Source organism: Sipha flava, unplaced genomic scaffold (assembly GCF_003268045.1).
Source record: "Sipha flava isolate LNK unplaced genomic scaffold, YSA_version1 202_pilon_pilon, whole genome shotgun sequence".
Taxonomy (NCBI): Eukaryota; Metazoa; Arthropoda; class Insecta; order Hemiptera; family Aphididae; genus Sipha; species Sipha flava.
Genome location: NW_020272797.1, coordinates 353,399 through 367,642, shown reverse-complemented (window position 1 = coordinate 367,642; position 14,244 = coordinate 353,399). Strand labels below are relative to the sequence as shown.

The following is a 14,244-nucleotide window of genomic DNA, read 5'->3' as shown; positions in this document are numbered from 1 at the left end:
ATGTCCGTTTTCGGCCAGTACACTATTTTGGCCACCAATTAAAAATATTTTACACGGTTTTTTCTGTAATACTATACCAATTATTTTTTGTATAATAATCTTATAATATTATTTAGTAAAATACGTTAGTCAAATAATAAATAAAAAATATAAAGTCATAATTTTCATAATTTACAATTTATTTTAAAATCTCATATTATGTCAATTAACCCTTTGACGCCCACTATATGAATACCTTTTAGAAATTTTTTTTTTGTTTGAAACTAGATTAAAGAAGCATCAAATAAGAAAAATTTTGATTTTTTAATTTTTACAACTTTTGAAGTTTTTGAAGTTATGATTCTGTATGGAGTCATTGGGTCGATACGGTTGTAATTTGATCCATTTTATAATATATACCTAGATACCTTTTTGTATTTTCAATTTTAAAACTACATATATACATATTTTCTTATAATAATCATTTTTGTGAAAAAATTGAAAATAAATAATTTTTATCAAATATCAGTCAGTTTTATTTAACACATATTATTTTTAATTGAGTATTACATATGAAAATATTTTAACAATTAACACTGATATAAACTTACTTTTAGGAACTTAATTATTTTTAATAGAATTCATTCTACATAATAAATTATTGTACATAGATATTATAGGTAAGCATTTATAAAAATTTTAATATATATATAGGGTTTTTTAATAGTAAATAAATTGATAACTTGTTAATTTTGGTAAAATGTTTAAAAATTAAAATCTCGTATTATGTAAAGTAAAATAATATCTAAAAATTAAAATTATGAGTTTTGCTTATGATCAATTGATAAAAGAAAATCGCTAATATAAGTTTAATATATAAAACGAAGATAATGATGAAAGATATTCTATAGGTATAGATAGTTGTTAGTTATTACTTTTATCGACCGTCAACGTATAGATGTTGAATTCCCTATAATATAATCAGTAATTCCTAATAAGAATTAATATAGAGGATATGTGTGCATGTGCTACAGTTATTAAAAAAATTAAATTTTCCTAGTTTTATTTTTTTTTTGTGTAAATTTATAATATAATGTAACTTAATATTTTTTATTAAGATATGATTTACTATACAAAAAAATAATTGGTATTGTATTACAGAAAAAACGGTGTAGAATATTTTTAATTGGTGGCCAAAATAGTGTACTGGCCGAAAACGGACAATCCAGAATGGCCGAAAAGTGAATTGGCCGAAAAGGGAAAGGTTCATTTTGGCCGAAAAGTGTCCCACCCATGAATTCTTTATTTGTTGCAGCAGTAATTTCTTCATCAGTCAGTTGATTGCAATGATATTTATGATATTTTAAATTGGAATAGAAACGTAATCTAATACTTATCGTATTTTATCAAGCACTAGTAAACGTTTATTCGTAATTTAATACAAAATTATATACGATGAAATGATCATGAAATGTTTATTTATACAAACTGATCATTTCGATATTTTTCATCTTCCAAACACGTGTGTTACTCCGTGATTAATATGAATCATTCCAAAAAAGTTGATATATTATTTATTTATTGGGAGTGTCAAAAAAAATGCAGGTCGTGCAGCATAAAATTATGCTCATCGTTTCTCAAATATGCTTATTAATTTTTTTACGTTGCTTCAGATAATTGTTAAGTAAGTTTCGTTGTTTTTGGTAATTACTTTAGATAGAGAACATCCTGTCCATAGTTTTATTCATAACTTAGAAATAAATCTTAGAATATAATCTTAACTACTGGAACAAATAAAGAATTCATGCGGCGCGCTGAATCATGTTTTGTTCGCAGAGGACAACAATTTGAACAATTTATACGTAAATTAATTAATAAATAAATAAACTTGTAACTATAATTAAAATTGAACTTATTGTTAATTAATGATAAATTCCAATAGATCCATTAAATGTTACGAAATAAACAACATGCATGCTTATTTACGTTTTTTCTGCTATAAGTTACAATACATATATACGTATGTAATATGTATAGCCAAATTAAAGTGAAAATTATGCAGTAGCTAAAATTATAATAACGTGTAAATATCTCTTTAATAAATAAGAGTAAAAATATCAAGCCTTAATAATTCTAGAATAATTATTTCAGAGTTACAATCAAAAAAATTTTAAATCGCACGCATTTTACAGTTTTTTGGTTAAATTGCCGTAACTTGGTCAATTTTGAACTTAGAAAGTAAGTTTAACTATCAAAATTCATTAAAAAAATAGGCAAAAATAATTAGTAGTTAAAATAAGTGATTGCCATTTAAAAAAGGAAAGTTGTACTGCGCATACGCGTATCTATTTAACTTAAGAAAATTAAAAACTCGTGAAAATACACATTTTTATATCATAAAAACCAATAAAAAATCAAAATTCAAATTTCAGATCTATACTCAAAGATATTGAGTGTTCTCAGTAAGCCTTTACACACTATATATATATATATATATATACGATCACAATTTTTATTTTTATTAAACTTCTATATGAAGTTATAAAAATTAAAAAGCTATTCCTATAAAAATAAATTAAATGTATCAGTAAATTCATCTATTATAGTTTATTTTTTAACAATAAATTCATGCGGAATAAAAAATTTAAGGTGTTAAATTTATTTGTATTTATATTCATACTTGATATGAATTTTACGAAAGTAAAAAATTACTTTCTTACAATAATTGTAATAAAGTTTACTTAAATCGATTTATTAGTATTATTGTATCTTATGAAAAACAAAGGAAACACATATTCAATTATTTCCAAAACACAGGAAGATTATTAAAACTTATTATTAACCAGTTAAACCATTTTTATTAAACCAGTTTTACTACACGTAATTGCATATTATTACAGAACTTTGATATATTAACTTATTCTTCTTATAATTGTATTGTATACCTTGACCTTCGAATTATTACATAGGTTAATTTAAAATAGGTACGCTTTAATAAAAAGTGAATTCATATTTATAATACTGAATAGTAACTAGACAACTAGACTTTTTATAAATATTACTAGATTTGGATGTTTAGGCACTTAAAATGGCTGTAATATGTACGCATTTATGCAATAAAAAGTTACTAAATATGCACAAAATAACATAAAATATGTATTTAAGCTAAAAAGAAACACCAAAATATGCAGAGTAAAATTTATTTTACCTTTATTATTTAAAATTAAAAATTAATTATAATTTTTATTAGTTGTTACTTTTTTTATTTCATGTTTTTTTTAACATTTTCTACTAATTTAAATTTATACTAATTATACGAGTACCAAAAAAAAAAAATATGAGCCAAAAATTCATTAATTATTTAGGACCTAAAATATTCCATTCTCTAAATATAAATGTAAAAAAATATTTAAGATACAATACTAAAACGAATGGAAATAGATACATAAGTTAATCATTATTAGGTGATTTGTATAAGATTTGAAAACTTTATAATGTATGTACACATTTGTATACTCGTATTCAAATATTCATAATTAGACTCAATGCTGTTCTTATATTATATATTTTGTCTATTTGCTCATGTATAAATATATTCATAAGTTGATAATATAAACTATATTATATTTATATTAGTATAAAATCTAAATATTTATTAGTAAAATGAATTTAAAAGTAAAATTAATTTAAATTATCGTAATAACTCTCTACCTCAAACTCAAGCTTTGCTTAAAGGTGTTAGAAAAACCAACAAAATATGATTTATATATTATAATTATGTATTACTAATTTGTTATTTTTGAATAAAAAAAAAAAAAACTAAAAAAAATATATTTCATATTGGTTTTATAATTTTTTTAAAACCTTTACACGACCTAAATGTATGTCCATCTTAAGTTTTTATCCTCATGATAATAAGCCATAAAAAAATTATTCAGTTTTATTGCTAGTCTTACAAGTAATTAGATGATATGGGACTATGTCGGCAAATTTGAATAATTGGCAACTAAATATTTGTCACAAACTTATACATGTATTTTAGTAGGCATGCTATATGATAGATGCCTATTGTACAAATTGTGCTGACTTAAGTTAATCTTTTCAATGCTATAGTTCAAACAAAAAATAATAAATAATAAAATTCAATAAAAAAAAATAAACACGAATTGAAAATTTATTAAATAATTTTAATCGTAAGATCTCAAGGTCTTAATAAATATCTTAATTGCATATACGAAGTAATTAATTATTTAAAAAACATAAATATAGTAATATAACATACTACACAATTGTAAGTAGTAATAAATATAAAATAATATATAAATTATTATACATATCTAAGCATAAATATTATGAATAATTTACTTAATTTTAATATATTACTAATTTCAGTGTTAAATATTTTACGAATCATAAGTTACTTATACAAAATTACTTAACAAAGTCAAAATCAGGAATAATATTGTTATACTTTATTTTAATCTGCGAAAATTTGATTGAGTGGAATACGATTTAAAAACTGATGACCAATTCCTTTGAATGCCATGCCGAAAACTTCTTCGATAGCCGGTTGCATTTCATTTAGAACTTCACGCCAATTTTCATTTAAGAATAAGTTCATGTTATCTCCTATTGAAGCGATTAAATAAAAAAATAAAATATACAATAATCAAATTATTATCATTGGCTTAAGCGAATCGAACAAAACATTAACTAAATATTGTCGTTAGTTTTACATTAAAACAAAAAGTATGTTAATTTAAATTTCTTTTTCTAAATTTTATTTCATCTTATTCAAATAATTTTAGTTCTTAGATTTTAAATTTGTAATGAAATATTTTGTTTATTTAAAATTTATTCTTTTTTAAATGCAATATTCTTTCTCGACAATATATTATAAAATGAGTTATTCTTTACAACTGTATTTTTCCGAGGGAAATTTTTTTTTTATATACTATACAATTTACCTAAAACTTTGTCACCATTAAACAGATTATCCATTTTAATATACAATTTTGTTGCCGTGAATTTCCATGATAAGCTATCAACTTCTAAATGCGTACTTCCATTTTTAACGACTGGATTCATTATGACAGTATCATAAAATTTTGGAACATCTAAGAAAAACCAAACATTTACACTTATGCACGTTGTAATATATGTATACATTAAAATTTCAAATTATCAAATATAGCAATATTTTATTTTGTCGTTACCCAAACTAATTTTGCATTTTCCATTTCCTACAATTGGGAAAGTTAGTACTTTTCCTGTTATATCATAAAATCCTTCCAGATCTATTGATTCTTTAGGTTCAACCTCGGCATAAAACCTGTATTTTATTGGATCGTATCTGCAAATTTTTAATGTAAATAAGTCTGTATACTGACCTCATTCTAATAACATATAAACCTACTCGACTTTTTGTATCGTCATCTTCTTTAAATTTATTAAATCTAAATCTGTAAAGTTCAACTTAAAACTAACTGGCCCAGTACCTTGTTGAATAGTGAGTTCTGAGATTCGTAGCGGATCCAGTGGAATAATACCCAAACTCGGAATACCTAAAGATGTCACATTAAAATATTATTGTTTATTATTGAATACATAAAAATAATAAAAATAACTATATTATAAAAATGAAACCTTGTGTTTGTATTTTTCCTTTTACCTTTAGCCAAATGAGGAATAGCGCTTTGAAGTCCATCCCTTATACATTCGTTAAGATTGGGATCACTTATTTTGCATTGTTTAAACCCTTTTGCTGTAACAATATATAGGTTCAACAACTAACAGTTTTTCAAATTAATATTAAAAAACAATATTTTCCTTATTCATATGGTTCTGAACTAGATCTCGCAAATTAAAAACGTAATACAAGCTAATAATTATAGCAGTTACTAATAATATTTGTTTCGTTTCAATTGTTTTTTAATTAATTATTATATAACATTAAACAATTTGTAATATAATATTTAAACATATACAAAATAATGATGAAAATTTTACAGTGTACAGTTGCAGTAATCACAATGAGGGAAGCTTCAACGGCTCTGGAAGCCGAATGGCCTATCGCTCAATCCGATCGCAATGGGGATCATATGAGCGTCGATTTGGATGGAGCATCAAGGACACGAAGATCTCACCAACGTCATTGAGAAAACACAGCTACTGGTACGAAGAACTGATTTCATTGTGGTGATAAACGTCATATTTTTGGTTACATCCCGAATAACCTATCTGTTTTCATATAGTCAGTGGTATTACTATGATTCAATCAAATTTCACGTATTAATTGTTACGATGCTTTCAAGATCGTTGTACGTAAATCATTTATTATCTGCTCACCAGTAAGAAACATTATATATAATGTAATGCACCACATCCATAGTTTAATTATTTTTTTGATTAACTTGTGATTTAACGGATTGTGTGTGTGTATAACTTTGTGTTTCGCAATTACATGTTTGAAGAAAATTATAAAACTATTATGAATTACTGGTATAAACATAAATCTTATGTACAAAAAAGAAAAGGGCTATCTCCCAATATGCGGTCTACCACAAAAATATGCGATCTACCAAAATGGACGTGATCCGCCGTAATTATATTAAAAGTATAAATAAAATAAAATTTTAATTTATTAAGGATCCACAAAATTATCCACAAAGTATAATTTCATATCTCTAAGGCAAGCATTAAAAATATTATTTCCATTATATTTTTCCTCGGTCATTTCTTTGGTACAATTTTACTTCACTGTCATATTTGTGACATTGTTTTGCACAAGGTAATAAGCCATAATCTTGCAAGTATTTTACAGTAAATTCTACTTATAAAAAATGTTTAAAAAAATCTTTAATTAGCATTTTAAAAACTATTTTTTCAACTCAAAATTTAAAAAAAGTTGTTTTACCTCAAACGACACTAAACCAACTAATTCAGTTTTCTGTATTTTTGCATGATAAAATATGTATCCTTATGAAAAATTAAGATAAAACATATAAATTAGTAGATAATAAATAATAATGACTGGGGATTTCCAGCTATATGTAAAACACATAACATTGATAGACCGCATTCTATACTCATATTTATCGTTACGTAGCACGCAAAACGGAGATAGACCACACATTGGGAGATAGCCAAGAAAAGAAAAGTATAACAGAGAAAATGAGACAAAGAAAAGTCAGTTATTACTCTGACAATACTTTAAATCTCCCTCTATTGATTTACCTAAGCGGGTTCTATTGTGTCAATATCGGTATTTAAAAATAACTTATTAATAATGATAACAAGAGTTTGGAGGAAAGTGAAACAGGCGTTTTACCACGTTGATATATAGTATTTTTAGAGCAGTAATTTCCAAAATTGATGTCCTGGGAGACTTTCATATATTACTTGCTATAAGCAGTAATACAAAAACAACCAAAAAAATGCTAGCAGTAATTTTTTTTATGGCTTCATATGAAAAAGCGTATGTTTTGCCCCAGTAGATTTCAAAAAATTATCGGGCACTGACAAAATAAAGCTAAACAATAATTAAAATGGTATATTTATTAACTTAAAAAAAAGAATACACATGGAAACGGAGAGAGTTTACGTTTTAAAATTGAAGGATAAACGAAATGTAGTATGTATTACCACTAATTATAAACAAACGATTATTTTATCAACAAATAAATAAGGTCAAGAAAGATTGAAACCTATAGAAATCGTGAAATATAACGATTTTATGAATAGGGTGTATCGTGCTGATCAAATGATCATGATGTATAAAAGTATTATTTCACTTACTAGACATGACAATAAGGAACACATTTTTTATTTATAAAAAACATTTTTTTCTCTATAACCTCAGATATAAATAATTCAGAGACTCTCTTATCAGATATTTAATACAAATTTCTTCAGATACAACTTGTGATCAATTATTTTAAAAAATGAAACCCAAAAAATTAGATATGTTTATACCAGATAATGCACATTTCCAAGAAACAATCCCACTTCCTGCAGGATACAAAAGAAAAAAATACTTCAAAAACTGCGCTATATGTTTTAAAAATAAAGATCAAAAACAAACTTCATTTCAGTGCAAAACATGTAAGATTCCATCATGTGCTGGAAATTTATCACAAAAACGAAAATTGAAGAATTAATGTGTTTTGTTAGTACCTATCTGTTAATAGACGTAAATCATTTTTTTTTTTTTGGAGATTTAAAATATATATATATACAAGACATAAATTCCTGTTTAAACTTTTATTTTTTACTTTAAAATTATTATTTTTAATCACATATTTGATTTGTTTGTATGTGTAATAAAGATTAATTATAATTATTTGCAATCATAATAATATCTAAAAAATATAGTTTTTCCTATTTTTATTAATTAATTTATTCATCTCTAGTAAACTGAAAAAACATTTTTGGAGGACAGTGATAATCGCCTCCTCGTGGTGTCCTCTGGGTAATGCTAAACGACTGTCATAAAAATAATATTTCTATTGGGCGCAATTTACTATACAAAAATTTATACCTGAAAAATACAGAGCACAATTTACTACACAAAACTTTATATCTGAAAAATATCGGGCGCAATTTACGTTTGCCCCAATTTCCATTAGTGTGAACCAGGTCCGGGCTGGAGCCAAATCGGGTTTTTGAAAAATATTGTAATCAATTTGCTCTCGGGGTCCCCGGACGGGTTTGCCAAATAATGCCGGTTCAGATATTTCGCGACAAGTGTAAACATCTGAATTGTAAGTTGTACATTGAAAATTGTAAATTCGAACTGGGCCCAGATGAATGTGGATGGCTAATCTGGGTCAACCCGGACATGCCGTTTCGTCTCACGGACCCGGTTCGGACCAGTGAGAATCGACCTTAATAGACTAAAGATTATAAAAACTAAACAAATAACTGGCATAAACCTTTCGCAGAAAGAAAACAAATTTCTAAAAATTTATTTATTTTTAAAATCATATAATTTGTATTATAAAACGATTATTGTGCTCGTTGTAATTACATAGGACACGGCGTAAGAATACCTACCAAAAATAACTAGCACCACAATAACATTTGTCAATTTAATAAACGTATCATACTTTATTGCCTGAAATTCTCAGAGTTAAGATCCATCGTAAATCATTCAACCACAATGGAAGAAGCTCTTGGAAAACAAAAATCAGATTCTTATCTTTTTCAAAGCCATCGGATATACGAATATCTCTAAAATTTAAAATAAATAATAAATAAAAATAACTTTATCCTTATTTTCAAAATTAATCTTTAATCAATTATACATTGTAAAATCATGTAACATTGTAAACACAGGCTAATGACCCAATAGTTGAAGCCTTTATTCCTGAATAAAAAAAAAAAAATAATAATAACATTTATCAACACTACCAATCAACAAACACCAGTCAATAGTTACCATCAAACAAAAACTATCACTGCGAAAGTTCTGATTTCGTATATGTAGTACCATAGACTATAAATACTAAAGATAGCTCAATGCTATAAAATACACTACTATATATTTATTATCAATGGTAATACGTGAAGTTATAATTTGATAAAAAATGTCATGTTAAATTATTTAAAATAAGCGGTCGAGAACTTGATAAAAAATAGTACATTTTAAGTGGATCTGAAAAAATAAAAATAAAGGCTATAAGTAAAAGAATTAATTATCATTACGTAATTTTTAAACAAATTTTTAAAAAATACCGAATTTTTGAATAAAAATGTTGTTAATGAAAATTGTATTTATGACGATAAAGATCAAACTAAAAACAATGCAACACATGAAGAAAATTCTGAAGAGGAATCTAGTAATGTAAATAATATTAAAATAAACGACACCATTTAACTCAACAATTATCCAGGTCAATGATCTGGTAATTTGATAAAGTGAGAATATTTTTAGTAGAACGAGGTCTTCAAAATTGTTTAAAAAATATAAGATGATTAAATAGTAGTACTTGAAAACTTTTATCTAAAAAATGTCATTTAATTGTTAGAAAATATTATACTAAGATTCATAACTCCATAATATGTCATTTTAGTAAGTAACTATCAACATTTTAAATTAAAAATTAGATTGCCACTATTGTTATTTGATTGATCTTCTGTTAACGCAAATTTCTCATAATTGTTACATTTTTAGTAATATCATCTAGAATTTGTATAACTTATTATTTAATTATGATCTATAAAAACCGTAAGTGCATTCTTTAATTTATAAATTTGATTATAAGCGAAAAAAAAGACGTATCCAAGGTCATATGTTTGCTACTAAACTATGTAGAAAGAAATATTTTGACTGATAATACCCACAAACAAATTATAATAATCATGTATGTTCTCAAGGAATTTTATAAATTTACTGAAATATATCTAATAATAATTCCGACCACACACCATAATTATACTATTAATTATAATGTAATTGTGGTTTTTTTCGAATATAAAATACTCTGATTTACAACTAACAAAAAAAGGAAAATATTCATAGTATACTTTAAAAAATAAAAAGATTTTGCCACAACCGTTTTAATAATGATTATGCATAACATTATTATGAACAAATTATTGGAGACACGACGTGAAAAAAATAATTCTGACACATGCGGGACCTGAAGATATTTTTTTAAAAATGTATTTTTTGTTATGCTCGAATTTTCAATTGTTCAAAACAAGCATATTATATTTGTTTAAGGTTAGACTTGCGTTCAAGGATTTCAATAGATAATACATAGGAACATCTGTTCCACATTTACTTGATTTTATACTGATAACTTAACCTTATATATGTATATATATATACAATGATTATAAATATTTGCTTTTCCTTATAATATAATCTGTAATATGTGAATATAAAAACATTTTAGGATACTTAACAACAGTGTAAATAGTTAAAAATAATTCAATATTTATTGGTGATTTATTAAAAAAAATCAATCTAATAAAAACATTTTTATACTTAAATAATGACTTATATTTTTAAAATCATTTATAATAGAAATATATTTTTGATGTGTTAGGATGACCCATAATATTTTATAATAGGAAATAGACATATATAGACGGTAGTGCTCTGCACGGTCCGTTATTTTAATGACCAGACCGGACTTCAAATTTTACCAGGGGACCGAAGTCGGACCGGACCACACTAAAACTTTAATCAAAGACCAAAATTGGACCGAACCGACGGCTTCACATTATTTTTAGACCGGACCGAATCAGTAATTAAATAACATTTAATAAAGTAGACCGTGGACCGGACTATCGGTCCGAAGGTTCAATCTGTATTAGCCCAGACCGTACCATATAATACGTTTAGTATTACACTGAACCGGACTACCCGAATTTATAAATAAATATATACCTACATTTGTAGGTTTTTATTCGTTTTATTTGTTTACTTAACAATATCTGTATTTAGATTTTCAGTTCCATGATTGGAACCGGACTGAGATCGGATCGGACTGATTTTCATTTTATTTTTTTTTTTAATTAGACCGGACTAAAAACAATGCATTTCATCTAAGAACTGGACCAAACCGACAATCCAGTAATTTTTGTATGTTAGGACCGTACTAGACCGGACTGATTAAGACCGGACCATGCAGAGCACTAATAGACGGTAACAAGTAACAACGACAAAAATGTGTTAATCACGCAAACGTGCTGTAGGTACATCAGGTATCAATAGTCACAATCACAATATGCTTAGTTTATTATAAACATGGTCTTAGAATTTCTCGTTATTGAGCCAATTAGAAGATCTATAGGTATATATTACACAGTAAATAAAATGACTTTTACGTAGAAATATTTTATACTCAGACGTCTGAATTTTGTAGGGACTTGATTGATTATTTTTGAATTTAAAAAATTCTAATTCTAATAATAATATATCTACGTATTTGTTTAGTTTTTATTACCTACTAATGACATGTATAAATAAAAATAATGAAATTATAAAAAAACCGAAATTAACCGTAAAAAACATTTACAAAAAAGTATCAATTCTGGTGAAATTCCAGCTTTTAAATAAATTCTAATCAGGGTTCCACCGAGGTTCCGGTTTTAAAAATTAATTTAAATTAGAGTTTTGGTGAGGTTCCGGTTCCCAATATTCAAAGAGTTCTGGTTTAAAAACAGATTTTTTTCGATTTGGTTCTAGTCTCTGGTCTATTTCCACTGATGTTATAAAAATAAGACTGAATAAAAACGCTCAGGAGAAACATCCACTTTGTCTAAATGATAAATATCGTTAAGATTCACAGAAAAATAAAAATGATTACCATTTTTATTTTTGCGTACAAAATCCCCAAAAAAATTAATGTTTCAATAGAACGTTATAGAAACATTTGTTTGATGATATTTTTCAGTAGAATAATGAGCTCCATTGAACATGCTTGTTTGGAGGGGAGGGAGGCTATGAATACTTAACAAATGTTATTCTTAAAATTATATTATTATTTATATAGATCTAAGATTCCACCGTATTTAAATATAATGTAATCATTATCTACATAATTTATTGTACAATATAGGAAAAATATTAACATTAATAATTCAAAATTCAAATCATAATAATATTTTTCTTAAGCAAATATTCAAGAAAATATATGAAAAAAGTGAAGAATGTAGAATTTTATAAAATGTGGGTTCTAATATACTTACTTGAATATCTTAAAAACAGAATTTATACTTACGCAATTTTGATAAAGTTGCTCCATTTATTATGGTAAAAATAAAACAAATATGAAAAAAAATAATTTTTGTAATATTAGCAGTCATTTTATTCGATTTTATTAAGAAAATAATGTTCCATAAAGTGTTAGTTCAATTTACAAATAACACGTCGACCTCGATAAACTTCAAACCTTATACTGTCTGACTATGATTCCGGGATTTTAAATAAACTACACTATCCCACATTATTTATACACCATATTTTTTAAATACTTTTATCTCCCTACTACTTTCTATAAGTACTTACAAACTTGTTTATCTGGTATTCGTCAACAGCATTTTTTTGTGAAAATAAATACATTTTAATTAATTACAGTTGAAACTGATTTGTATTCAGATAGTATACTCAATATATTAAATAAAATAAGTGATTGGGTTATATCTTAAAATTAATTTTACAATGTTTATTTCTTCTAGAATTATAACTTTTTTTTAATAACGTCAGAAATCAAATTTATATTAGTTTAATAAATCAATATTTGTATAATTATGATACTACAAGAAATAACTTTTATTTTACGATAATATGTCATGTTAAAATCCATAAAACCTTAATATTTCAACTCAACATTAAAATTGTAGAGAAGAATTGTATATAAATCACTGCATATTTTAATTAATTTACAATAGATTGATATAAACTTAGCAAAATTAAGTATTATTGTTATTTAATATATGGTTTCAAATTTATTAATTTATTATTTAAATTCATCAAACATTCTTACAGTAATTCTAAAAAAATTATTATTTTTACAGTAAAATAAATTCAAGGAAGAACTTTGAAATGATCATCATGCAGCTAATTACTCTTATGATTCTTATTATTTGTAAATATAATAATTTGCAATTTTAATTATTAAAAACTGAAATTTTAATATAAGGATATTTATTATACAATTATTTAATTACAATAAAAATCCATAAAATATTTGCTAGCATAAAACATTATGTTCATTTAAATTTTAAAAACAACAATAATACAATCTGATATTGACCTTCATTAATACTCAAGATTTTAGCTCAATGATTACAACCGTTACTTGTAAGTGTAAAATATTATCAGAGCATTATTTTGTGTTTACCTTCTACCATCACTTTATCCATCAAGGAGAACTAAACACACTAGGATTAAATACATAACATTAAATTAGTAATTACTGTTAGATATTTAGATTATATATATTTATATAATTATATATTATGCAATCGCTAAAAACGTAGTAACCAAAATAATATCTTGATTTTTTTCTAATTTTTTTTTAAATCTATCAGATTTAAAAGAAAATTATTTTTAATTGTTTTTTAAATATATTTTTTTAATTTCCATATCTTATTTTTAAAAAATTGAAAAAGTCAGACTAGATAAACTTTTAATTTTATAATATAGATTTTAGACTCGAGTTCGATATACTGAAATTGTTTTTAATTAGCACAGACTGTTTTTTTGCAAAATAAAAATTTTTTCTCAATAACAATACATAACTTCAACTT

At 24.9% G+C, this 14,244-nt stretch overlaps 1 protein-coding gene across 1 annotated transcript; it reads right to left on the bottom strand.

The window, feature by feature from the left end:
• Positions 1-4,360: 4,360 nt before the first annotated feature.
• On the bottom strand, positions 4,361-12,923 carry LOC112682328 (protein takeout-like). The gene is made up of 6 exons (XM_025552879.1): positions 12,714-12,923; positions 5,651-5,743; positions 5,396-5,543; positions 5,196-5,332; positions 4,947-5,096; positions 4,361-4,608 (listed from the first exon to the last, which is right to left on the bottom strand). Exons 1-6 carry the CDS (start codon positions 12,796-12,798, stop codon positions 4,457-4,459), a joined length of 765 nt encoding a protein of 254 aa, XP_025408664.1. The 5' UTR covers positions 12,799-12,923; the 3' UTR covers positions 4,361-4,456.
• Positions 12,924-14,244: the final 1,321 nt, after the last annotated feature.

What these genes read in the sequence shown, in the direction of transcription:
- LOC112682328 (XM_025552879.1), bottom strand. Translation starts at nt 12,798, where the DNA reads ATGACTGCTAATATTACAAAAATTATTTTTTTTCATATTTGTTTTATT. An exon ending in TATTCCTCATTTGGCTAAAG is followed by an intron (nt 5,544 to 5,650) that starts GTAAAAGGAAAA and finishes TGACATCTTTAG; the next exon opens with GTATTCCGAGTTTGGGTATT. An exon ending in AAAATGCAAAATTAGTTTGG is followed by an intron (nt 5,097 to 5,195) that starts GTAACGACAAAA and finishes GGTTTTTCTTAG; the next exon opens with ATGTTCCAAAATTTTATGAT.